Source organism: Hipposideros armiger, unplaced genomic scaffold, assembly GCF_001890085.2.
Source record: "Hipposideros armiger isolate ML-2016 unplaced genomic scaffold, ASM189008v1 scaffold_619, whole genome shotgun sequence".
Taxonomy (NCBI): Eukaryota; Metazoa; Chordata; class Mammalia; order Chiroptera; family Hipposideridae; genus Hipposideros; species Hipposideros armiger.
The window spans coordinates 260,325-282,552 of record NW_017731969.1 but is presented as its reverse complement, the minus strand read 5'-3'; the positions used below and the strand labels follow the sequence as shown (position 1 = coordinate 282,552).

The 22,228-nt window shown below is 56.2% G+C and overlaps 2 protein-coding genes across 2 annotated transcripts in view; both read right to left on the bottom strand.

Moving 5' to 3' along the window:
• Positions 1 to 1,850: 1,850 nt before the first annotated feature.
• On the bottom strand, positions 1,851 to 9,147 carry KPTN (kaptin, actin binding protein). Its single transcript, XM_019625215.1, has 12 exons — positions 8,817 to 9,147; positions 8,371 to 8,453; positions 8,161 to 8,245; positions 8,014 to 8,068; positions 6,813 to 6,888; positions 6,647 to 6,720; positions 6,334 to 6,443; positions 6,172 to 6,249; positions 5,340 to 5,415; positions 4,418 to 4,553; positions 4,175 to 4,336; positions 1,851 to 2,264 (listed from the first exon to the last, which is right to left on the bottom strand). The coding sequence occupies exons 1-12, from the start codon at positions 9,037 to 9,039 to the stop codon at positions 2,136 to 2,138; spliced, it is 1,287 nt and encodes a 428-aa protein (XP_019480760.1). The 5' UTR covers positions 9,040 to 9,147; the 3' UTR covers positions 1,851 to 2,135.
• A 2,415-nt stretch (positions 9,148 to 11,562) lies between these two features.
• Positions 11,563 to 22,228, bottom strand: part of NAPA (NSF attachment protein alpha) — a 26,034-nt gene continuing 15,368 nt past the window's right edge. The window contains exons 4-11 of the mRNA XM_019625217.1: positions 17,669 to 17,715; positions 16,288 to 16,365; positions 15,978 to 16,033; positions 15,800 to 15,884; positions 14,787 to 14,891; positions 13,793 to 13,861; positions 13,306 to 13,356; positions 11,563 to 12,276 (exon numbers count right to left, since the gene is read on the bottom strand). Coding sequence (XP_019480762.1) covers positions 12,175 to 12,276; positions 13,306 to 13,356; positions 13,793 to 13,861; positions 14,787 to 14,891; positions 15,800 to 15,884; positions 15,978 to 16,033; positions 16,288 to 16,365; positions 17,669 to 17,715 — 593 coding nt within the window. The 3' untranslated portion in view covers positions 11,563 to 12,174. The remainder of the gene's footprint in view (positions 12,277 to 13,305; positions 13,357 to 13,792; positions 13,862 to 14,786; positions 14,892 to 15,799; positions 15,885 to 15,977; positions 16,034 to 16,287; positions 16,366 to 17,668; positions 17,716 to 22,228) is intronic.

The window sequence follows — 22,228 nt, the reverse complement described above, 5'->3', positions numbered from 1 at the left end:
CCCCCCCCAACACACACAGTTTCTGATCCATGTAAGGGCCAAAGACTCAAAAATGCTACAAATAGTTACAGGCTTAAGGAGGGGAGGGCAAGAATGTTTAGCCAGTCAGATCCAAATTCACAGGGTTGTGCCTGCAGACATGACCTCACAAAGCCAGCCAGAAACAACCACAAAGGCACCCATTAATAATAATAACAGTTGCCATTCATACATGGCCCTTTCCACGTGCTAGGATTGTTATAAATTTTTTATTAGCGCTTGATACATATTGACACAACTACCCTCCAACCTTGTGAGGTAGACGTTATTAGCCCCATTTTACAGGTGGGGAAACTGAGGCACAGAGTGGTAGACTCTACACCCTTAACCACCACACCGCACACTGTCACAGACCAAGGAGCTGGCAAGAAGTCAGGAAGTGAACTGCAAAGGACCAGGTGGGTGGCCCAGACTCCTGAAGACAAACTCATGAGCCTCGAAGTGGACATACACATGCCTGCACACACATGAGCATGCACACTCCCTCTCCCGGGTGTACACACTTCACAGACTCACACCATCACTCACCCTGATTCCCACCGCAGGGTCCCACTCCCACCCAGGACGGGAGGTGATACTGCACTCCACCTCAGCGGGTGGGCAATGGGAGGAAGGAGAACCTGCTCCTGCCACCGGTCCTATGCCACTGCGAGTCCCCATTGCTGGGAGAGGAGAGACGACCTGCTCCCTGCAATGTCCCACAATTATGCCTGGGTTCTGGGAGATGGGAATGAAGACAGGGTGGCCAAGAATTGGTGGGCTACCTCCTAAAAATCCACTGCGGAGAACTGGCAGCTCGGCCTTCATTGTTCGCGCAAGTGGTCAGACTGATGGGTGGACTTCCATGGTAGGTGAATGGCCAGAATGACTTCTCTCTCAGGATGGAAGAGTCCCACCCAACCCCTGCCCGGCGGAGGAAGGAGTCCACCCTCCCCACCAGCCCAGATCCCGCTCAGGAATTGCTCTCCAACCCTCCTGACCCGGATTCTAGTCCTGGGCTGCGGTGGGGGAGGGCAGTTCTTCAGTCATCCCAGCCCTCCGCTGGTCCCTGGGATGTAGGCCTCTGACTCCCGGTGCAATAGAAGGAGCCACCGGAGGGGGCGATTCCTGCAGCCATGGGATGGGAAGTCAGCCTTGTCTCCACCTCCCTGGTCCCCCAGTCTCCTGGGCTTTCCAATTAGGTCTAACCTAGCCCTTTCCAGCATGGTATATTCTGGGTCCTATCTGCCTGGGTCTCATCTCAGCACTCCCCAACTGAAATCTCACCTCAATCACTTTGTGCTGGGGTCTAACCTTGGCCCTTGGCAGACGGTCTCACCACAATAAATTTTGTCAGGGCTCAATGTCAGCATAGAGGTCTGGAGGTCCTAGGGGTCTAGCCTCAGACCCTCTGCTGCAATCTGACCACTGCTTTCCCACAGCAGTCCTTTCCCCTGAGGCTCCATTTCCTTCTCTTCCCACGGGGACCCAACCTCAGATCCAGAGCCTTCCACTGGGGTCTCACTGCAGCCCTCCCTACAGATCTAACCTCACTTTTCCCCAGTGGGGTCTAACCTCATTCCTCTCCCTTATATTCTAGTCTTTTCCATGGTGGTTTCACATCAGCCTTTCTGCTAGAGCCTAACGTCATTTCTTTCCTCAGAGGCCTACACTGATTTCACCCCATTCCAGCCTTTGGGTCTAACCTTGTATTCTCTCCCTAGACACCCCTCCCTCCCTTCTTCTGGGCAAGGCCAGCACCCAACACAGAACCCGACACATCAGGCTCTCATCAAACGCTTGCCGAACAAAAGAATGAAGACAACAGAAAGTTTGGTTCCTCTGGATGTATAAATAATTGGTGGCCAGCCAACTCTCATGGGGAACAGGTGAGATCATCCCCTTTTGAAATGGGGACTCTGAAGCGCAGAGGAGTGTGTTAGGTGGGGTCATAGGGCACGCTGGGGTGGGCCCAGAGCAGGAACTCCGAGCCCCATCACCCTGGGGGACCTGGCGAGGCCATCTCCTCCTTCAGGATGCTTCCTTCTCCATGAGAGGCTGGAGGTGAGCACCCCGATGAATGTCTCCCAGGCCTGGGGTGGGCAGTGGGTGGGTGCTCAGGAGGCTGGGGTCCCAGCATGCCCTGGGCCCACTCTGTCCCCCAGCCTTTGTGGCTGACGTCTCTTCTGCTCCACTTGATGACGAAGCCGTGTCAGGACCAGCTCCGAGGCCTGGATCAGGCTGTGCTGTGGGAATGAGAGGAGGAGGAGGGCGGAGCTGAGAAAGCCAGAGGGGTGCAGGTTAGATCATGTGGGAGTTAGCCCACCCCAAAGGCTGGGAGCTCGGCAGTGGCGGGAAGTCAGACAGCAGACCAGTGTGTGGGGTGGGAACGGGGCTCTGTGACAGGGTGAAGGTTAGACCCAGGGGCACGGCCATCAGTGACTTACCAGTGGGAGGAGCAAAGCCTGGACCCAAATGTACGGGTCTGAGGTTAGAACTCAGTGGAAGGGACGGGATGGAATGGAACAAAGTATGAGAGAGATTGCATTATACGGGAGTGAGGTTTGACCACCGGAGAGAGGCTGAGGTTAGGCTACAGAGAGGGGAGATGGACGTGAGCCTCTGGCAGAAAAGGCCAGGCCAAGAAGACAGAGGAGGAGCAAACCAAAGTGGAAAAGAGGGGGAGATCTCCACATGAAGGACAGAGTTAAGACGCTGGTTGGGGGGTCTGAGGTTAGACCCTACTATTAATAGAAGGGGCAGAGGTGATCACAGTGAAATGACTTGAAGTCAGTCATAATGAGGGGTGATGGACTGGTAAAAGGGAAGTCCTTTCCCCCAGTTGGACCCCAGCCTCTTCCACTGTGGTCTCACCTCAGTGCTTTCCACTGGGATCGAACCTGTGCCCTTTTCATCAAGGTCTAACCTCAGGCCTCTCCACTGGGTCTAACCTCATTCTGTTTTATTCAGGTCTAACCTGTGGCCCGTCCACTGTGGTTCAACCTCAGACCTTTCCGCTGGGGTCTGACCCCTATCTTTTCTCCTGAGGTCTAACCTAGGCCATTCCATTGAAGAACAGAGCGTAGGAAAAGCCCAAGCAAAGACTGCAGCGGAGGCAGGAGGGGTAGACTCCAGTGGGAAGAACCCAGGTGAGACCACAAGGGAAAGAGTCCTAGAGTCAGACCAGAGGGAAAAAGGAGCAGACGCCATGTCAGGAAACAAAGGTACACCATGGCCTGAGGGGTGAGGGCTGGGCCATGGGGGAAAGGTCAGAGGTCAGGCTATATTAATGGATGTTAAACTGCAATGGCGGCTCCAGGTTGGACCCTGGACCACTGGAATGGTTGGCTATGAGGCTATAACAGGGGTAAGGGCAGTCGGGCTGTTATGGGAGGGTCACAGGTCAAAGTACAGCAGAAGGCTGGTCATTAGACCCCAGCTCAAGGGCTTGTCCACAATAGAAAGTTCAGAGCTTAGACCAAAGTGAAAGGGTTCAAGGTGAGGCTATAGCAGAAAGCTGGAGACGGGCTATGGGAGACGGGGTGGAGGTTACACTGCAAAGGAAGGGTAGGAAGTGTAACTTGGAAGTCAGAAACTCAATAGCCAGTTGGAGGTTAGACCACAGACAGAGTGAAGCCGGTCACACACGTGGAAGAGAGGGTGGGTGCAGTAAAAAGGACAAGTCACCGCCTGCCATGGTGGATTAGACTGCGGTGGAAGGATGGAGGTTAGATCGTGGGGGCAGATCCGGGCTAGGCCACAGGGAAGGGACAGAGTTAGACAAAGCATAAGGAACGAGGGACAGAAGTTAGGGAGGCTGAGGGGAGGCTGGGGGTGACAGATGTCAAATCAGAATCCCCTTCACCAGGCAGGTGCCCCACCTCCAGCTGTGAGTGCTCCCAGCTGCCCCTTCTCCTGGGGTGTCCCTGGCCATCCACCAGGACCCGCCTCCCGGAAAGAGGTTACCATCTCCCCTAGGAGGGGTCTGCAGCCAACCCCCCTGTCTGGAGGTTGGCAGGCTCAGACTCTGCAGCTCCTGAGGCCTGACTCCCCCTGACCACCCTCTCCTTTACACGTTCCCCAAGAACACGCCCCCAACAAGGCAGGTGTGCAAACCCCCCCCCCTTGGTCCCTGTGTGGAGGGGACTGCGGCTACCTGCAGGATGTGCACACCCTTCAGGGACACCACCGCGAGCTCCTGCAGCCCATCCCCAGTCAGGTCCACGTGAGCCATGGCCAGCAGCGGGCTGGGGAAGCTCCTCTGCCACAGCAGGCGGAAGCCAGCCTCCAGGCCACAGTACTTGTAACACAGCAGCTCCTGCAGGGAGCGAGGAGTGGGAGGTCACACAGGGTGAGAGCACAGGCAGCAGAGGGGACAGGCCCCTCTCTCAGGTCCCACCTGTCCGTAAGTGGCCACCAGGACTTCCGGCCGCCCATCTAAATCGACATCGGTGACCAGGCCACAGAGGACACTGTCAAACTGGTCGCTGCCAGGCAGGAGAAGCTGGTCCTCAAGGCCCCGGCGCAGCAGGTCCCTGAGGGTCCCCAACGTGGTGGGGAGACTGAGATCAGACCGCAGTGTCGCCACCCTTAGTGCCAGACCCTGGGCTGGGTGCCCACACGGCTCCCCTCCGCAGGTCTGGACACATGGTTCCTCTAAAGAGGGAACACCCTCGTCTCTAGCCTGGACATCTTCATACCCACCGTGGTTCCCTTTCACTCAGGCTGTCAACCTGCTACTCCCCAGGCTGCACCCCTACACTCCCCTTGCAGGTGAGACCATCTCACTCCCAAATGGAAACCCACATGGTTCTCTAGGGGATTTAGACACCCTTGCCCGATCTGGACACCCGCGCTGTCCCCACGGAGCCTGAAGAGCTTGGTCCCTGAGGGGACATCCTCGCTGCCCACCGGGTAAGCCAGAGCTGAGTGGGAAATTTTCAGAACTTCTGCAAGCCGGCTGGCATCATGTCAGTGGCGTGAAATCGGCCATGGTGGGAGTATTTACACCACAGAAATTGGCAAATGCTAGAAATCAGGGTTTTCTCACACACGGAGGCGGCTGGTATATATTTGCCGGCACGCTTTGTTCCCCTTCTCCGGGGGAGTGGACTTCTTGGTTCCCAGCCCCAGGCCTCCCACCCCCGCCCCCTACCACCACAGGTTCTACACTTACACACTCGCACCCCCTCCCTGGGACAGGAACGCCTGTACCTGGCCAGCGCTGAACCTCACCCGAAGGGACTTTCTGCTGAGGACAAGGTTAGACCACAGCGCAAAGGCATAAGGTTAGACCGCACCCAGGAGCCCACGCCCCTCACCGATACACCACGGCTGGCTCCAACATGCTGGCCACCAGCACGCTGTAGTCTTCCCTCGGTGGCCTGTCCTCAGTCGCTGGAAAAGGAACATAAATGGGGGGGTAGGTCTGAGGGGACAGGTTCCAGGCTCCTTCTCGTACCTCCCTCCCCTCAGTGAGAGGAACACACGTTAGACCTCAGGAGAAAGACTTGAGGTTGTGCTACAGAAGGAGGGTTAGAGGTTAGATCAGGAGAGAAGAATTGAGGTCAGATACGAGGAGGAGGAATAGGTGTTAGATGACAGTTGAAGAAGTCTGAGGGGAGACCAACCATAGTGGGAGTGTCAGGCAATACATCACAGTGGGAAGAAATGGAGTGAAGGTTAGTCTGAGGGACAGAAGACACACTGCAGAGGTCAGGCCAAGGGCGATGCCAGTGAAGGACAGACCACAGTAAAAGGATCAGAGTGACGAGTAAGGGGGAAAGGTGAGACCCTGGGGGGGCGGGACAGCATGAGTCCTCAAGAAAAGCCTGGGGTTAGAGCGCAGCAAGAGACAGAAGGAAGAGGCCAGAGATGGGGATCTGAGGCAGTCCCAGTGTGAGGGATGATGGTTAGAGCACCCAGGGCACGGCAGACGTTCAACTCCAGGTCTAAGATGAGACCACAGGGCAAGGAGCTGGAAGTGGAATGTGAGGGTGTGGAGGGGAGGGAAGGGGCACACTGCAGCTCCAGGGCTGGAGTGGAGCACTTGGGAGGGACGGATGGGGAGCTGGACACTATGGGAGGGGTACCAATATATGGGGGAAGCCGAGCCTGCAGAGCTGCCCCCCCCCCCGCATGTCCAGAGCTCACCCTCGGGGGCTGAGAGGCTGAACACGATCACTCGGGAGATGGGGCCGTCCTGCAGGGTTGTCCACATCTGCAAAACCTCTGTGTGGAGAGCGAGGACTCAGGGACTGCCCCAGCCCTCCCCTGCATCCCACCCTGGCCCCCGGCCCCCGCCTGTGCCATCACCTCGACTCTGTTGGTTCACATGAGCGACACGGACATAACCACTCTGACAGCCAAGAGCTGTGAGTCGCCGGGATGTGCCAGGGAGGTTGTGGACGTCAAGCCAGAGGACGCTGGTGGGTGGGAGGGCAGACAAAGGGGCTGGAGCGCCATCATGGGATCCTAGCCCCACAGCTCCACCTCCCCAGGAGCACCCACCCACTCCCTGTAGTGCTGGGACCCTGCTGCTGCCTGATTTCTCTGAGGAAATCCCCACTGCCCAATTTCTCTGAGGCCGCCTGCCCTGGTCCCGGCAGGCCGCTTTCAGGGCTCCTACCTACTGGTCAGGTTCGTGAGCTCTGGGAAGAGGTTTTCCACGGGCTGTTCCTCAAACTGATGCAGCCCCTCATTCTGGGGAAACCAAGACCCCCACACTTGGAGTCAGAGGCCAACCCATGGCAAGCCCAGCAGGGCTCTGCCCATCACACCTCCCCCTGCCTCACCTCCTTGTAGAGATGAATGGCCGGGTCATTCCCACTCAGGAGAAACACGGTCTCCAGTTGATCCCCGACCTGGACCCTGAAAGCAGAGAACCCCAGTGTGGCAGAATCTGAGTGTGGTAGAGTCCATGTGTAAAACCCTTTTGCAAAAACCTTTGCCTGCAAAACCCTAACATTCTGGGATCCAGCCACCAAATCCAGGGATGCAGGATTGTATATAGAAAATTAGCATGCTAGAACATTCCGTTTCTAGAGTCCTCATGTGCTAGAATCTTCATTACAGATGTGGATTCAGGAATGGAACATAGAGTTTTAGAATGGGTTGCAGAACCTCAGAACACTAGAACCTCTTCAATCTAGAACCCCAGTGTTCTAGAAGTTCTGCTTTCTGTCTCCTTTGAAATACTAGAGCTTTTAGAAGTTGCCACCAAGGTTATTCAGACACAGAATGGTAGAACATTCAAATCCTAGAACCCAGAACATCAGTTTCTAGAACTCACCTGCTAGGGCAGGTTGGCACACTACGACCCACTTGCGAAATCCAAACCATCACTGTTTTTAGAAAGTTTTATTGGAACATAGCCATGCCCATTCATTTACATAGTGTCAGTGGTTGCCTTCTTGCTACAATGGCAGATTTCAGCAGTTGTGACAGAGACTGGGCCTCAAAAGTCTAATATTTACCATCTGGGCCTTTACAGAAAAAGTCTGCCAACACCTGTGCCGGACCACTGGTGTTCTAGAATGGAATCCAGAGCTCTAGAATGAAATTCTCATGCTCTGGGATTCCAGAACCTCAGTATTCTAGATGGTCTGTATTGTAGCTCCTTGAAATATGAGAATGTTAGGACTTTATCATGACAGAATCTCAGCATTATCAAAGTGTAGAACTTTCAAATCTTGGAATCTCAAAGTTTACAACTCTAGGAAACTTAGCATTTCTGGCTCTTGGAATGTCTGAATCTAGAATGTGAGAATCTGACAGCTCTAGATATGTAGAACACAGGTGCTCAATTGACTCAGGTTATCTAGTTTGGGGATAACAAAATGGAAGCCCATCAGCCAAGTCTGGTCCATGGCCACCTTAAACGTAAGGTGCTCTAAAAAAACAAAACGAGAATCTGATTGTCCATGGACAGGTTTGTGGTCTCGTTTGCTACAGCCCCTCTCCCTCCCGTCCTTGCCACACCTGCGGCTTACTTACTCTGCATGGCACAGCTGGAAAGGAGTGAACTGAAGTTCCAGGTTCAGGCAGCTCTCTGTAAGGTGAGCACAGGCAGATGGGCACGGGGAACCTCACAGGGCCCCCTCCCATCCTCCCCATCTCTCCTTTCCTCCAGGCCACACTTACGGGCAATGGAGTCAAGGTTGTACTCAGAGCCAGGCTCGTAGTCACAGTAAATGTTAAGGAAGGGGCTGCCTTTGTCCCCTGAATCCTGGGGGAGGAAACTGGCATCAGGGAAGAGTAGGGATGGCAAGAGGGATGGCAAGAGGGATTTGGGTCAGACTCAGTGGGGTCTACCATGTGTGTAAGGAGGTAGGTGGAGGAGGCTCTGGGTACCTTGATGAATGTGATCCCCACAACCAGGCCCCGCTTTGGGGGCGACTTGTTGAAGGTGTCGATGGAGACAATCTCAGCATCCACTGGGAGGGGAGAGTTCAAAGTTCGAGTTTCAGGGAGCCTTGAGACCACAATACCCCCAATCACGGTGACCCCTGACCTCTAGGCCTCAGTAACCTCTGACCACAATTATCATGATCCCTGGTTCTGAATGAGTCGTGATCACCATCACTATGGTAGGAGGAATCCTGAACCCTAACCACCTCCAGACCCCCATTATCCCTGCCCTCTGACCCCAATGCTTTCTGGTTATCAGCTTTGACTCCCTTCAATCACCCTGATTCCATTCTCTCATCATGGTGATCCGGCTCAGACAGAACCTCAGAAGCCTTCTCTATACCACTTTCCCGGCCCCCGCCCCCGCCAAGCCCCATAGCGCCACGCACCGGGAATGTAATTGAACTGCAGCTCCTTGGCCACCGGCCGGATTTTCTGTCGGAGGTCTTGGTAGCGGAAACCCAGCACCTTGCCTTTAAGGGTGGCGGCCAACAGCTCCCCGCGACCGCCCGCGCCGCCCGCCAGCCCGTACACATTGCTCTGAGACGAGAAGCGCGTGAAGCTATCCTCGCGCAGCGGGCAAGGCTGCACGGCCACGGCCTCATCCCCCATCACGCACCTCAACCATTCAGCCCTGCAGCCCCCGTCCTACCCTACCCTCCGCTCCCGAAGCGACCTGGCCCGCCGAGTGCCTGCCCGCCCGTCGCGCAGAATGATGACATAAGGAAGCTGCTGCCGCTGCCCTTTACCAAGATGGCCGCCGGCTGGGCTGGTCGGGCTTCCCTCGAGACTTTGCCCCAACGCTGCGTGGAAAGTAGAATAACCCCCACCATAAAATTTAATATAGCCTTATGTGCTAGGAACTATTGTAAGTGCTTTCCATTTATCAATTTACTGGAAACTCACAAGCAGGCTGAGGGAGTTTTATGGATGAAGGAATCGAGGCACAGAGAGGTAACTTAAGATCACACACCTAGTAAGCAAGCAGCAGTCAGAATTAAAACCCAAACAAGATAGCTCCATAGTTTAAGCACATCACCTTTAAAATGGTGAAATGTATTTTTCTTACCCCAGAGAAAAGGATCTATTTGTCCTGGCAGGTAACCTCCTTTCTTGAGTGACTACTTTGCACCAGTCATGTTGGCCCTGATTATCCCATTGGATCCTCACAACCACCCTGATATTGTTATCCCGCATTCATTTATTCAGTATTTATTGGGCATTTACTATGTCCCAGGGCTTCCTTTACAAATTTACCTTATAACCCTTACAACAACCCTGCAAAGCAGTTTTTGTTATCCCATTATAGAGGATGACATTGTGGCTCAGGGATAAGAAGTCCCTGGACTAACATGCTAGAAAGCAGTGGACAGGATGTTAACCAGGTATTTGATTCCGGGGTCTTCAGAGGCTCCTTTTTGTCCCCAGTTCATCAGGGACTTGGGGACTCTGTGTACACCTATATATTGTTTCCAGAAGATGAGTTACTGTTCTGGCCACCTCGAGTAATCTGTGACCCCCCCTTCCATGCAGAAACACACACACACTGCAAGATCCATGAAGGCAGTGACTGGATCTCCCTTGGCGTCGGTCAAATCCCCAGCACCTGATCCAAACAAAGCCCGACACAAAGCAAGCATTCAGTAAATGCCACCGCTATGTGCCAGGCCCTCTGCCAAGCATCTGGGGCACTGTTATGTAAGAGACACAAAAGGCAAGTTGCCAAAGGCAGATTGGATCTGGAGGGTGAAAAGAGTGTCAATTTGATTTCTGGGTTTGGAGAGTCAAAGCTCCTGGAGGGCAGGGTCTGACTGTGTTGTTTAGTACTGTATTCCCAGGGTCTAGACCAAGGTATGGCACACAGTAGGTGCTTGGTCAATACTTGCTGAGTAACTAGAATGTGGGGTCTAGTTCTGCCACTTCTGAACGCTTTCTTCAGGCCTCTGCTTCATGCGGTAACCTCTAAACTACATTCACAATGTGAGCAAATGAATAAATGAAGGAGGTAGTTATAGGTTGGATAGGAAACAACTGTCCTATTAGTGGTTTCCAACACTAGCTGCACATTTGAATCACCTGTGAAACTTTTAGGACAAAACAAGCCCAAAAGCTCGTAGAACCTCAATCAAACCACAATGTATCAGGATGTGACCCAAACTTGAGTACTTTTAATGATTTTAAGCAGATTCAGGATTGAGAATTACTATTTTGGTCAGGTGGCAGAAAGAGCTTGTGCCACAACAGACATCAGTAACCAATCTCAGGTCTCAGGAGTCTCAACTGAGCTCGAGGCAGCCATTATCAATGGATGGAGCTGTGGGAGGAGCGGGGCAGGGTGTCATACAGGCCATTCTTTCCTGACTTGGCGAACTTGAACCTCTCCTGAATTTCTTTCAAGCTCTAGGCTGGAGCACCTCCGAAGCAGCCTACTGTTTCCCAGGCAGCCCCTCCTCTGCATTATTCTTGCCCCTGTTCAGTTCCTGACATTATCCCATCACACTGTGACACTGTCTGCCTCCGGGCACTGAGCCTCCTCCAGCTGTCCCCACACAGCGAGGGGGGCCCAGCCCAGTGCTGGGGTACAAGCACAGGCACATCAGATGGCTCACCTGACAAGCAGGCCCACATGGTTCTTGCCCACCTTTCCCGGGCAAAGTGCTTGTCATCTCTTCTCCCACTATCTATACCCACTTGGTCCTCTACTCCGCCCACCAAAGCCACTTCCTCCTTAGTCCTGTGACACATGGGACAAGTGTCATTGGGGCTTTCAGCCCTCCTTCCAGGGAAACATGGATATAGGTGAGGCTGGAAGGTTTGGTGGGCCTCTCCCACCCCCCCCTTACCCCACCGTTGCATCCATCCTCCAGCCAGCAGCTCTGAGGGGTGGCACTGCCACTCATCGTCCCAGCTGAGGAAACCAAGGCCCACAGAATGTTAGATAAAGACAGGTGTTCCTGGAGACCCAAGCCCACCATCTCTGGGGCTCCCTCCCCGAAACCTCCAACCCAGCCAAGTCTCTGGCAAAGCTGCCCTCCTCTTCCCATGGTGTGCCCAGAGCCCAAGGGAGGTGGGACAGGAAGACAGGACTCCAACCCCGAAGGAAGAAGGGGGTAGCAGAGGTGAAGAGGAAGAGACTCATGCGAAATGTTGTTTTTTATTTTCTTTCTGGGGCCAGCTGCAGCTTCCCACTGACAAAACCTCAAAGCACTAGGGAGGAGCAGATGTGGGGTGGCTGCGGGACCCTCTGAGCTCCAGGGCCTGGGGTCTCTCCTGGGAGGTCTGGGCTGCAGGAAGCTCCTGGCCCTGGGGCGGGGGGGCCCAACCCGTGGCGAGAGCAAATCTGCAGCTACGTGTGCTCAGAGCTCAGCTGGGGGACAGGAGTGGGGAGACAGAAACCAACCTTACACCTCAGCCGGTAGGGAGGTGCGAGGCCAGATGCTGACCCCACCTCCGGGCAGCACCCACAGCAAATAGGTCTGTGTTTTGGGGTGGAGCTTAAATAAATGGGCGGGGGGCAAGGGATGCAGAGAGAACAGGGTGACTGTCCGGCCAGCCGGCCCGGCCTCAGGGGCGCTGAAGCAGTGCTGAGCCTGCTCTGTGGCCTGTGAGACTCCTGGGTGAAGGGAAGGAAGGTCCCGCAGCCAAGGTCTTGGGCCCACCTCTCTGGGCTCACACTGATCTTCGTTGGAGGGGCCACCGGGGACAGCGGAGGGGCAGGAAGACAGGCGCCAGGGGGCTGGGCAGGGCTTAGCGCAGGTCCTCCTCGTCGCCCTGGATGGTCTTCTTGATGCGAAGCAGCATGGTGGTCAGCCACTGGTCCAGCCGAGAGATGGAATCATACTCCTTCACCTGCGGCACACCAGCAATGGTGACTATGGTGACAGGGGCCAGTCCCACACCTGACCCCACCTCCCTCCCGGCCCCCAATCCTGGAGTCCAAGGTTTCTGGTCCCAAGAGTCTCTAGATGTGTCCCTGCCAGCCTTGGTCCCTGAGGAGGAACAAGGGGTGGCTGCAGGCAACTCCAGGCAGAGCAGCTCTGTTTTGGGTCTTCACTAGCCTGCCTATAAGGCTTCCTTTGGAAGAAAAATAGATTTTGTAGTTTAAGAAAAAGGATCCAGCTTCCTTGTTTTATGGATGGAGAAACTGAAGCCTGAAGATGTGACAAAAGCCTGTCCGCAGTGCCATGGGGAGAGAAAGGCCAGAGAGAACCCCCGCCCTGTGTGCCCTCCACCTCTCCAGCTCCTTGGCTGGGCTTCCCGGCACCCAGCCTGCAGGCTGGGGCAGGAGAGAAAAAGGGAGTTGGTCTCTGGCATTGCTTAGGTGCCCACACTTCCTAAGGGGCAGGTGCCCAGGGAGACATGCTTGACAGACGCAGTCTAGTGGACCTGAGCTGGATACAGCTGAGTTCCAAAATGTTCAGAACAGAGTCAGAAAAGGGAGAAACATCGCTGTGGGGGTGGTTCTGTCGGGGGATTTGTTATTGGAAGGATGGGACCTCTCTGCCCCCTCCCCTCTTCCCTCCTGTTCTCGGGAGAGGAGAGAGGACGACACCATTCATTTTCCTCCCTCTCTGCTCCTCTAGGTCACTTCCAAAGTGCCCTCAGCTGCTCAACCGGGGTGGGGGTGGGGGACGCAGCTCCAAGTGGCACAGACCCTGGCCTTCCGGGGCAGACCGATGTGGGTCTGAACTCAGCCCTGCCCCCAAGGGGTCAAAGACGACTGTCTTTACCATCATCTCAAAAATGGGGAGAACACTGCCTACACCTTTGCGGCTACTTGTGAGGATTCTGGGGTGACTGGAGAAAGGAATTCACGGAGCCAGAGATAAAAAGGGTGAAATTCACAGGAGTATGTGTCTGAGAAGAGCAGCCACTCACCGCCTCGGTGTAGCTGTCCACGTTCTGCTCCTCGTGGGCTTCTAGCAATTTCTGCAAGAAAGTGACGGGCAGAGGTCAGGGGCCCTGGCTGGCCTGAGGTCTGGCTGGGATTAGATCCACGCATACACCATCTGGGTGGATGAAAACTGAGGGAACTCCCATGCTGAGAGGAAGGAAAGGGCTGTGTTCTAATCCTGCCCACGTCAGAAGTCGCCCGCAAGCTCATGGACACAGAAGGGGGTGGTACGTGTCACAGCTCAGCCCTTACTAGCTCATTGCTGCTTGAGTCTTGTCTCATCTAGAAAATGGAGACTCAAATGGCAGAAGAGGGAAAACAAAATAAAAACAAAAGACCCTTGAGAACCACTACACAAACCTCGGTGATCACACTAACCGGATCCATGCCTCCAGGTTCCCCACCCTGGCTCCCAGCCACTCACCTCAAGGCCCAGGTGGAAAGGGCGGGGAAAGGGGCCCCAACACTCACTCTCATCAGCTTGTACTCCCGGGAATCGGAGAAAGCAGGGAACAGCTCCTCATACTTCTGGATAGCAAGCTGAGTGTCACAAGGGTGGAAAGAAGAAAGGGGACAAGTTAATAAAGAGGGGCTAGGAGCTGTGGGGATCTGGGTACGGCTTGGGCCCTGAGTCAACTCTCTGCACCCCTCCCCCAGCCTCCAGTGTCACCTGGCTCTGTGCCTGGTGGCACCTCCATGGAGCTGAGCTCAGCACGAGCTTGGCTGCAGAGACAGCTGGGGTCGGTGTGGGGATGGCTTCCCAGGCTGGTGCTCAGTGCTACATGTGGCCCACCCAGGGTAAGGGGCAAGTGACAACTGCCTTGTCTAAGTACCTCTTACATACCAGGCCTGGTGCTGGGCACTTTTCACATTTAACCATCATGAAGACCCAGGAAGGGGTCAAATGATGGTGGCCCCCATTTTGAAAGTGAGAAAACAGAGACCCCGGGAAATCCAGCTTCTCCCCCTGGCCATTCCCCGCCCCTCACCCAGCACTGACCCCTGTCTTGCCAAGAGGCCCTAAAAATGGGTGGGTGAGCACACAGGCTATGGTTCCAATTGTGAGACTGGGAGTTAGAAAGGTTTGGAATCTGGGCTGCAGTTTACTAGCCATGTGGCCTTGAACAAGGGACTCTGGTCTCAGCCTCAGCGTCCCCTGTAAAATGGGTGACAGTGGTGCTGACCTCACGGGGTGCAGTAAAGATGCAAAATGTGCTCTCATGAAAGGGCCTGGTAATTGAGTGAGCCAGAAGTTGAAAACTCAAACAGTAAGGGCCCAGGCATGTGACATCAGGGACGGAAACGCAGCAGTGAGAATAAGCAGCCCAAGGCCGACAGTCAGGGGCCAGATGTGAGCGAGGGGTTCACCCCGCTAAGGGCTTCAGGGGGGACTTGTCCTGGTGACAGTGGCCCTATGCTTCAGAGGCGGTCACCAGCAGGTAGGGCGAGCTCTGGGTGGACTCACCTTGGCATTGAGCATGTCGATGCAGAAGTGGCAGAGGGCCGCCTTGAAGAAGTAGTCCTTGGCGCTGTACTTGAGGAGGGGGCTGTCCATGGCATTGGTCCCCACCTGTGGGCACGTAGAGGCTGCACTGTGAGCTCACGGTGAGCAGCCAGAGGGCCATGGTCACTGCCAGGCACTCAGGGGCCAGCTGGGAGCTGGGTCTGTGCTCCAGGTGAAGCCCTGCTAACCTGGGACCCTAAGGGCACAAAGGACAGGAACCAGCCCCGGGGAAAGCGGCAATTGGTGTGTGAGTGACCAAGGCCCCGGGCATGATGCAGAGGTGGGCGTAGCCGCAGGGGCAGGTGTGCGTGGGCCTCCCAAGGTGCCCGAGGCGATGGGAAGAGGTAGCCCCACTGTCAGGCCTGACAGGAGGCTGGCACATCGGTGGGGAGAGGGGTGGCAGGCTGCTGGAACATGAGAGGTGGTGCCCGCCCTACTCTCCTCCAAGTCCAGCTGCCTGTCTTTCTCCTGGCCAGGCGGAACCCACCAGGACAGCCCGAGCCCCGCCCAGCCGTCCCCACAGAGCAGAGGGGAGCCTGCACAGCCATGTGACACTTCCTCCCTCCCATCATGGGTGAGGGACCCTGATCCCTGATCCCCTTCCTGTGGGCTCCTCAGCTGCCTCTGGCCACCCCAGGCTTTGGCAATTCTTTCTGTCCCCTCCCTGATGCTGGTTCTTTGGAGTCAGCCTCACTCTGGGGTCATGCAGGAAACTCCTTGTGAGGACTGTAGGCTGGGCCCAGCTAGGGAGAGGGCGGTGACACTGCATGGGGTCGTGGGTGGAAAAAGCATTTAGCCAGACCAAGTACAGGGTGAGGGTGAGGGTGAGGGGATGACAGGGAAGTAGAGAGAAAGGGAGAAAAGAGGGGAGGGGAAGATGGAGAGGGGGACAGACAGGGAAGGGGCACTGGAGCACAGGATGGGGTACAGTGCCTTCCGCAGAGAGCAGGGCTTGGAGCCCCCACTGTGCCCACCTGCTCATAGATGTCAATGGCCTTCTGATACTGCTCCAGCTGTGCGGCATAACCAGCCACCTTCAGCAGACACTTGTGGGCTGAGCTGTGTGGGGCAGAGAGAGAAGAGGGAGGTTGGTGGGGGTGTCCCAAGCTCCAGGGGGCTGGGCAGACAGGAGTGGGCTGGGGTTCTGGGTACCTGTGGGACTCCTCGCTTTTGTAGTAGTCTGCAGACTGCTCGTAGTGGGCGATGGCCTGGGGAGACACAGGGAGGGAGGAAGGCAAGGAGGCTCCAATGCAGCCTTTGTCACCCGCAGGCCCAGACCTGCCTAGGACACAGCCAAAGCCCTTCATCCAAGCTCTGCCAGTGCCCCGCGCCCCTTTCCTGGTGCTCAGACACCAGAGGACTCCCCCGAGTGGACAGAACAGTGAGAGGAGTCCGGGTCCCAGGAAACTGGCTGCTGTAGTCCTTCCCGCTGTCTGCCTGGCAGGGCCCGACTGCCACTCACCTTCTCAATGTCCACCAGCTCCGTCTCATAGATCTCAGCGATGGAGATGTGGTGCTTGGCTGCGATCGTGAATCGGCCCTGGGTGGGATATGAGAAGGGGGGTTCTAAGACCAGTGCCCCACCCTGGTCCCCGAAGCTGTGGTTCCCCACCCCTCAGCCACACTTGTGAGGTGAGGTGTGCAGAAGAGGGTACTGAGACGGACAGCAGAGGGGTTCAAAGGGGGCTGTAGGGTGAGAGGCCCGGGTCTGAGTGCTGCCCTGACTGGGCTTCCGCTTCCATCCTGTCCACCGGCGCACAGGTAGATGGGGCGGCACCAGGGACAATGTATGCAGAGGTACATGGCAGAGGCCCTGGCTCGAGGAAGCATTTGACAGATGGTCCAGAGAGGCCACCGAAGGACCAGCATAGGGTCACCTGGTAAAAGCACTGGAAAAACTGGGGCTGAGGGCCTGAGCGTCCCCACTGCCCAAGGAACAGCCTCCCTCTTGCTGCACCTCCAGGAGGCCTCCAGCTCCCAGAGAGGCTGAGCACCTTCTACCTGCCTGCAGCCAGAGGGGGTCCCGGTGCCCAGCCTGCTGCTCTGCACACAGGGGCTAGTTCATGGCCATCCCTATACTGAGGGCAGCAAGAAAGGGGCAAGCCCTGGACTCAGCCAGGCCTAATTTGAGTTCTCAGCCACTCCTGTATGTAGGTGTGTGTCCCTGGGCAGTCACATCACTTGTTTGGGCCCCCCAACTCCTGACTGTCAAGTGGGTTAACAACAGTGCCTGCCTCACAGGGCTGTTGTAGGAGAATGAAACCACTCAGCTGAGTGTCTGGGTCAATAAATGGCAGCTGTTGTCACTGTGGTCACTGTAATACTACAGGCCCCATGGATCCGGCGGGGCAGGGCCCCTTCCTGCCCGGGGGAGGGGGCTGACGAGACAGAGATGGAGTGTGAAGAGGCAAAAAGTGGAGTCCACAGGAGCCAGAGCCTGGCCTCTGGCGGGCAGCCACCTCTCTGGCCTCTTCTGTTGCTGGGGATGCTCCCTGGGGTGGGACAGGGGCTGAGTCCACTCTGGGCACAGCCACCCACCCCTCTGCCCTGCTGTGAGCTGGTAATTAAATAGGATGCTGGTGGGGAAGGCTGGGGAGGGAGAAAAGCACACAAGCCCCCAATAACTGTAACTTCTACAATGATGGCCTGTGGGGAGGAGGCCGGAGGCAGGACCTGGGAAGCGGCCTCTGTGATGTCTGGGAGCTACCGCCAGGAGCCAGGAGCCAGCCAGCCCAGCCCAGCCCAGCGCAGGTGACCTACTCCCCCGGCCCCCACCCCCCTCCCAGCCTGCTCTTGGTCCACCTGGAGGTGGGCCAGGAGGGAGATAGCACACAGTCACTTACCATGTCTGTGTAGATCTCAATTGCTCTCATCAAACAGTTAATGGCCTCTGGGGAGAGAAAAAGGGAGGCGGGGAGGAGTGAGAAAGTGAAGTCATTTCAGCAGAAGCTGGGAGAGGGGGATGCAGGGGCCTGTGGAGAGATCAATCCGCTCAGAGTTGCCAGGGTTACGCTCCCGAGCTCTCTCAGGACTGGGAGGAATGGTGAAGCCCAGGAAACGTGGTCTGACTCATTTATTCTGCAGACTGACTTGCTGGGCACACACTGGCTGCAGTGGCTGCCCTCTCCCTCGAGCTGCCACAATGCCACCGCCTTCCCAGTAACCCCAGGGACAAGACGCAGCTGGGGCCGAGTCAGGCTGATAGCCAGACTCCCACGGGGGTTTTGAGCCAGATAGTCCATGGCCCTACCCTCAAGGACAGAGCAGCTAGGAAAGGGGGCCAGAGGCGACCAAGCCTGACACCTCAGAAATACCCAGGTTCCGCCTGGGCTGCCACCTTCACTGTAGGACCCTGAATCAACCATGTCACCTGCACCTGTCTGGCCTCCATCTACGGCAGGAGGGGCCGGAAGCCAGGACCCCGAGGCCCCGTCACTCTCTTGCCCCATCTCAGTATTCAGCAGCACGCTCTGTGCCCTCCTTAACCTGGCACTGATACCCGCCAGCTCCTCAAACCACAGGTTTCGCCAATGAAACAGACACACACCGGGCTGGCACTGGAGAGGAAGAATTGGGCTACCTTTGTTGTACTATCTCTTGCAAGATTTTAAATTTGGGAATAGCTTTTTTCTTTTGACAAGTTATTTGGAGGAGAGCGAGAAGCATGAGTGGGAGGCATTTTCTAGCAGACAGAGATGAGCTCTTGGGAGGTTTCTTTTTCTTTTTCTTTTTTTTTTTTTAAACACATCTCAGTAGGAAAGGGTGCGGGTGGAGTTGGAAGGGGAAGGACAGAGAGCCTGGCAACACAGCACAGGACAAGGATCTGAGCTGAGCAGAGACTGAAAGTTCATCCTGCAGTCCAGGGCATTCGAAAGGCTCCTGGTCTGCCGCCAGGGTCTCCAGTCAGCTGGGCCCACGGGGCCAAGATGCTACAAAGACGTGTAAGGTCTGGCACCTGCTCTCAAGGGGCTTATGGTGTCACTACCCAGGGAGACATCTGAACAGAGGGTCTTAGTTCTAGGCTGGGCGTCCACGGAGTCCACACCCCCTACCCCCCAAATTTACATGCAAAATATGTCTGTGGGTAGTACTCTGGGGATGAAGGGGTCTGGAGATTTTGTCCAATTCGGAAAGGCCTCTGGGGACCCCAAATAGATTCAGAGAATGTATACCACTCTGTCAAAGTTTTGAGGTTGACAGCTGGAAGCCCCAGGCGGTGGGGAAGAGGCAAAGGAGGCAAAGGGGGCAAAGGGGGCAAAGGAGGACAGGGAGAGAAAACAACAAAAACTACAGTAAGTGGGACTTACACATACACACACTCTGTAACAGCATTTCTGGAAGTAACTGATAACCTAGCAGCTGGTTGCAACACGGGTTATAACACCACGAGGAGGATGATAAGGAGCAGGGCAGCTGGGCCGCAGTGAGGAGGTTCGCTCATCCCACCCCTGCTCCGTCCTCCTCCCCAGGGTGTGGAGGTGACCAGCAGGACCCTTCACTCACCCACACCCTCTTGGACCACCCGAAGTGTCCCACAGGACACCTGCAGGCAGAGGTGGCAAGGTTGCTCCCAGTGAGCTTAGCAGCTGGGAAGGGGAGGGGATGGAGTTCCCCTGGCAGGACAGGCTCCCCGGCAGCTGCCACCCAGGGCCTGCTGGCACTGGCACTGGAGTGATGTCAGCAAGGGGGCCCTGCAGTGTCAGGGCGGGAGAAAGGCTTACCCCGGGGCAGGAACACGGATTCACAGGGTTACATCCCTTTCATGCCTGCCCTTCCCTCGGGGACAGCTGTCCCTGAGAGCAGTAGGCTGCCAGCTGACATCCCCGCCAAGAGTGCTCGTGGACAAGCCCGGCTAACACTGGCTCATCTGGTCACGAGGACCCCCAGGGTGAGCGGCCAGCACACCCCTGGATAAGCACAGCAAAACTCACCCCTCCCTTGCCTCCCTGTCCACCCACAGAAAGATGGAGCTGGAAAGGGACTCTGGAAATGATCCAGCCCAGGATGGGGGAAGTGGGGCTGAGGCCCAGAGAGGGGCAGGCGCTGGCTTAGGGAGACAGGGAGTCTGTAAACCAGGGCCCTCGCCCCACACCCTGGGCTCCAGCCGCCTCCTATCCCCCTTCTCATCCTGTTGCTGTAGTCTTTCTCATTACACCCGGATCTGGCCTGTCTCCTTGTAAAACAGGCAAATCACAGAACCCACAGGAAGTGAAATGGATTAAAGGAAGGTGTTGTGGGCTTGGTACACAGCAGGCATCCAGTAAATGGCACTGAGGGGTAGGGGACGAGGGGGATGGCAAGTGGGGGCCTGCCCACCTCCCTGCCCTGGGTGCAGACACGCACGAACCCCTGGACCTGGCCATGAGGTAGGCAGGGTAAGAGGCCTTCCTGGCCTGTTCACCCAGAGCAACTGACAATGGCTGGGAAACTCTGGGGAACCACTGACAGCTACGGGCATCACCTCCCCACCCCCACCCCCCAGCCACCAAGGCAGCAACAGGCCACCCCTGGCCCACACTGAGGGCAGACTCCACCGAGGGCAAGAGTGACGACAGGAACCAAATCCTTTCCTTCTGCTCTGGGGGGGCACTGGCAGGACTTAGGCGCAGGCTTGGCACCAGCTGCCTCCGGAGGGGAGGGCCCTCCAGGGCTCCTGCATAAGCGCTGACACAGGATGAAGGCCTTCGAGGCAGGTGAGGTGATCAGCAGAACCTCAGGGAGCTGGCCACCTGCTTGGAGAAACTGGGCCAGGTTCCAAATTGGCCCTCCAGCTCCATTTCACAAGGCATGGGCTCAGAGTCTAGGCCAGGCACCCATCGGATGGGAGCCGGGAGCTGCCCCTTACTGTGTGTTTATCACATGCCAGGTGCCACCCTGGGCATGTCTGCCCCTTGTCTCACGTGTGGTCTCTGTTTTACCAGACCAGGAAATGAAGAGCCAACAGATTAAGCGATCTGCCCAAGATCACAGGACAGCAGGCTGCTCCCGGATCTCTGAGACCACACTGAGGCACACACTGCTGCCACGGACCTCTGTCAGGCTGGAATGGCCCCAGACACAAAGCGGTCATCACCCGGGTGCAAATGTGTCCTCTTCCTGACTCTAGGCTGGAATAATCCCCAACTCGGAGCTGTGATGGGGGTTGGCAGTGATGAGACAGTGGTGCAGGGATGCCACTCCAGTGCCCCTCCTTGCTCAACACCAGGCACTCTTCTTTGGGCTCCAGCCAAGGCACTCGCTCTTGGCTCTGCCCAAATTAGGCTCTCCTCTGTTCCACTGCCCCTCTTGTTCACCCATAAGTCTCCCCCCACCCCAAATCCACCCCATCCAGCCTCAGCTCCCAGGGTAGAGAATTGTGCTTGCTGATCCCTGGAGAAATCAAGTCAGCCTCTGTGCCCCATGAGGCAACTGTCACCACATCTAACTACTGCTGCTCTCCCATTGGCCTGGGACGCCTCTGCCATCCCCCATGCTTTCTCAGGCCAGGCCGCAGGCCACACCTAAGATACACCCCGCAGGCCCTTGCAGAAAGCTGAGAAAACCCCGATCAAAAGCCAGGGAAGGACATGACATCACGGTGCCAGGGGGGGGGCCTGTCCATGGGAAATGCTGGGGTCCTTTAAATAGCAACTGGTGCTGTGAGCATGTCACGGGGCCTGGCACTCAGCTCCCGCCCCAGAAACAAGTCCTTCTAGTCATTCTGGAGCAGCAGCTGAACGTCATAGGTGCTAGGATGGCATCTCCAGGTCAACCAGTTCCCCAGGGATCAGGAGGAAGGCTGGAGGCAAGGGAGGGCCTCGGTGGGGGACACACAAGCTTCCCTGGGTGATTCAAGGTGAAAACAAACTCAGGGTTGCCTGGATCTTCATCACGTCCCCCACATGGCCCAGCACTCAGTTTTGTGCAGGGAGTGACAACGGCCCACCCAGTCACGAGGCCTCTGCTTGGGTACAGCTGGGCCTAAGCCCACCACATGACCACTTAGGCCAACATCTATGAGACACCCAGTGGCAGAGGGGTGACCAGTCAAGTCTAGGGACAGAGAAAAGCTACTTGGTCTACACAGAGATCAAATCCTGGGAACTCAATGTCCCCGACAGTGATAATGGACCCACCAGCAATCCCTCAGTGCTGATGTGTAAACCAGCGCTCATCGATCCTCAGAGACCTCTCTGAGCACTGTGGCCAACTGTCCCCTCTTGGGAAGGATAGGCTTTTATTCTAAGACCATGCATCTTTAAAAAAAAATTCATGGGCCGGCCGAGTGGCGCGATGGTTAAGAACTGGCTTGGGACGCCAGAGGGTTCCGGTTCGGATCCCACATATGGGGGCCACTGACACTGCCCTCCACAGCTAAGATGCTGAACAACAGCTCAACCTGGAGCTGGGCTGCCATGAGTCGC

What these genes read in the sequence shown, in the direction of transcription:
- KPTN (XM_019625215.1), bottom strand. Translation starts at nt 9,039, where the DNA reads ATGGGGGATGAGGCCGTGGCCGTGCAGCCTTGCCCGCTGCGCGAGGAT. An exon ending in TGGGGATCACATTCATCAAG is followed by an intron (nt 8,246 to 8,370) that starts GTACCCAGAGCC and finishes TTCCTCCCCCAG; the next exon opens with GATTCAGGGGACAAAGGCAG. An exon ending in CTCACGAACCTGACCAGTAG is followed by an intron (nt 6,444 to 6,646) that starts GTAGGAGCCCTG and finishes CCCACCCACCAG; the next exon opens with CGTCCTCTGGCTTGACGTCC.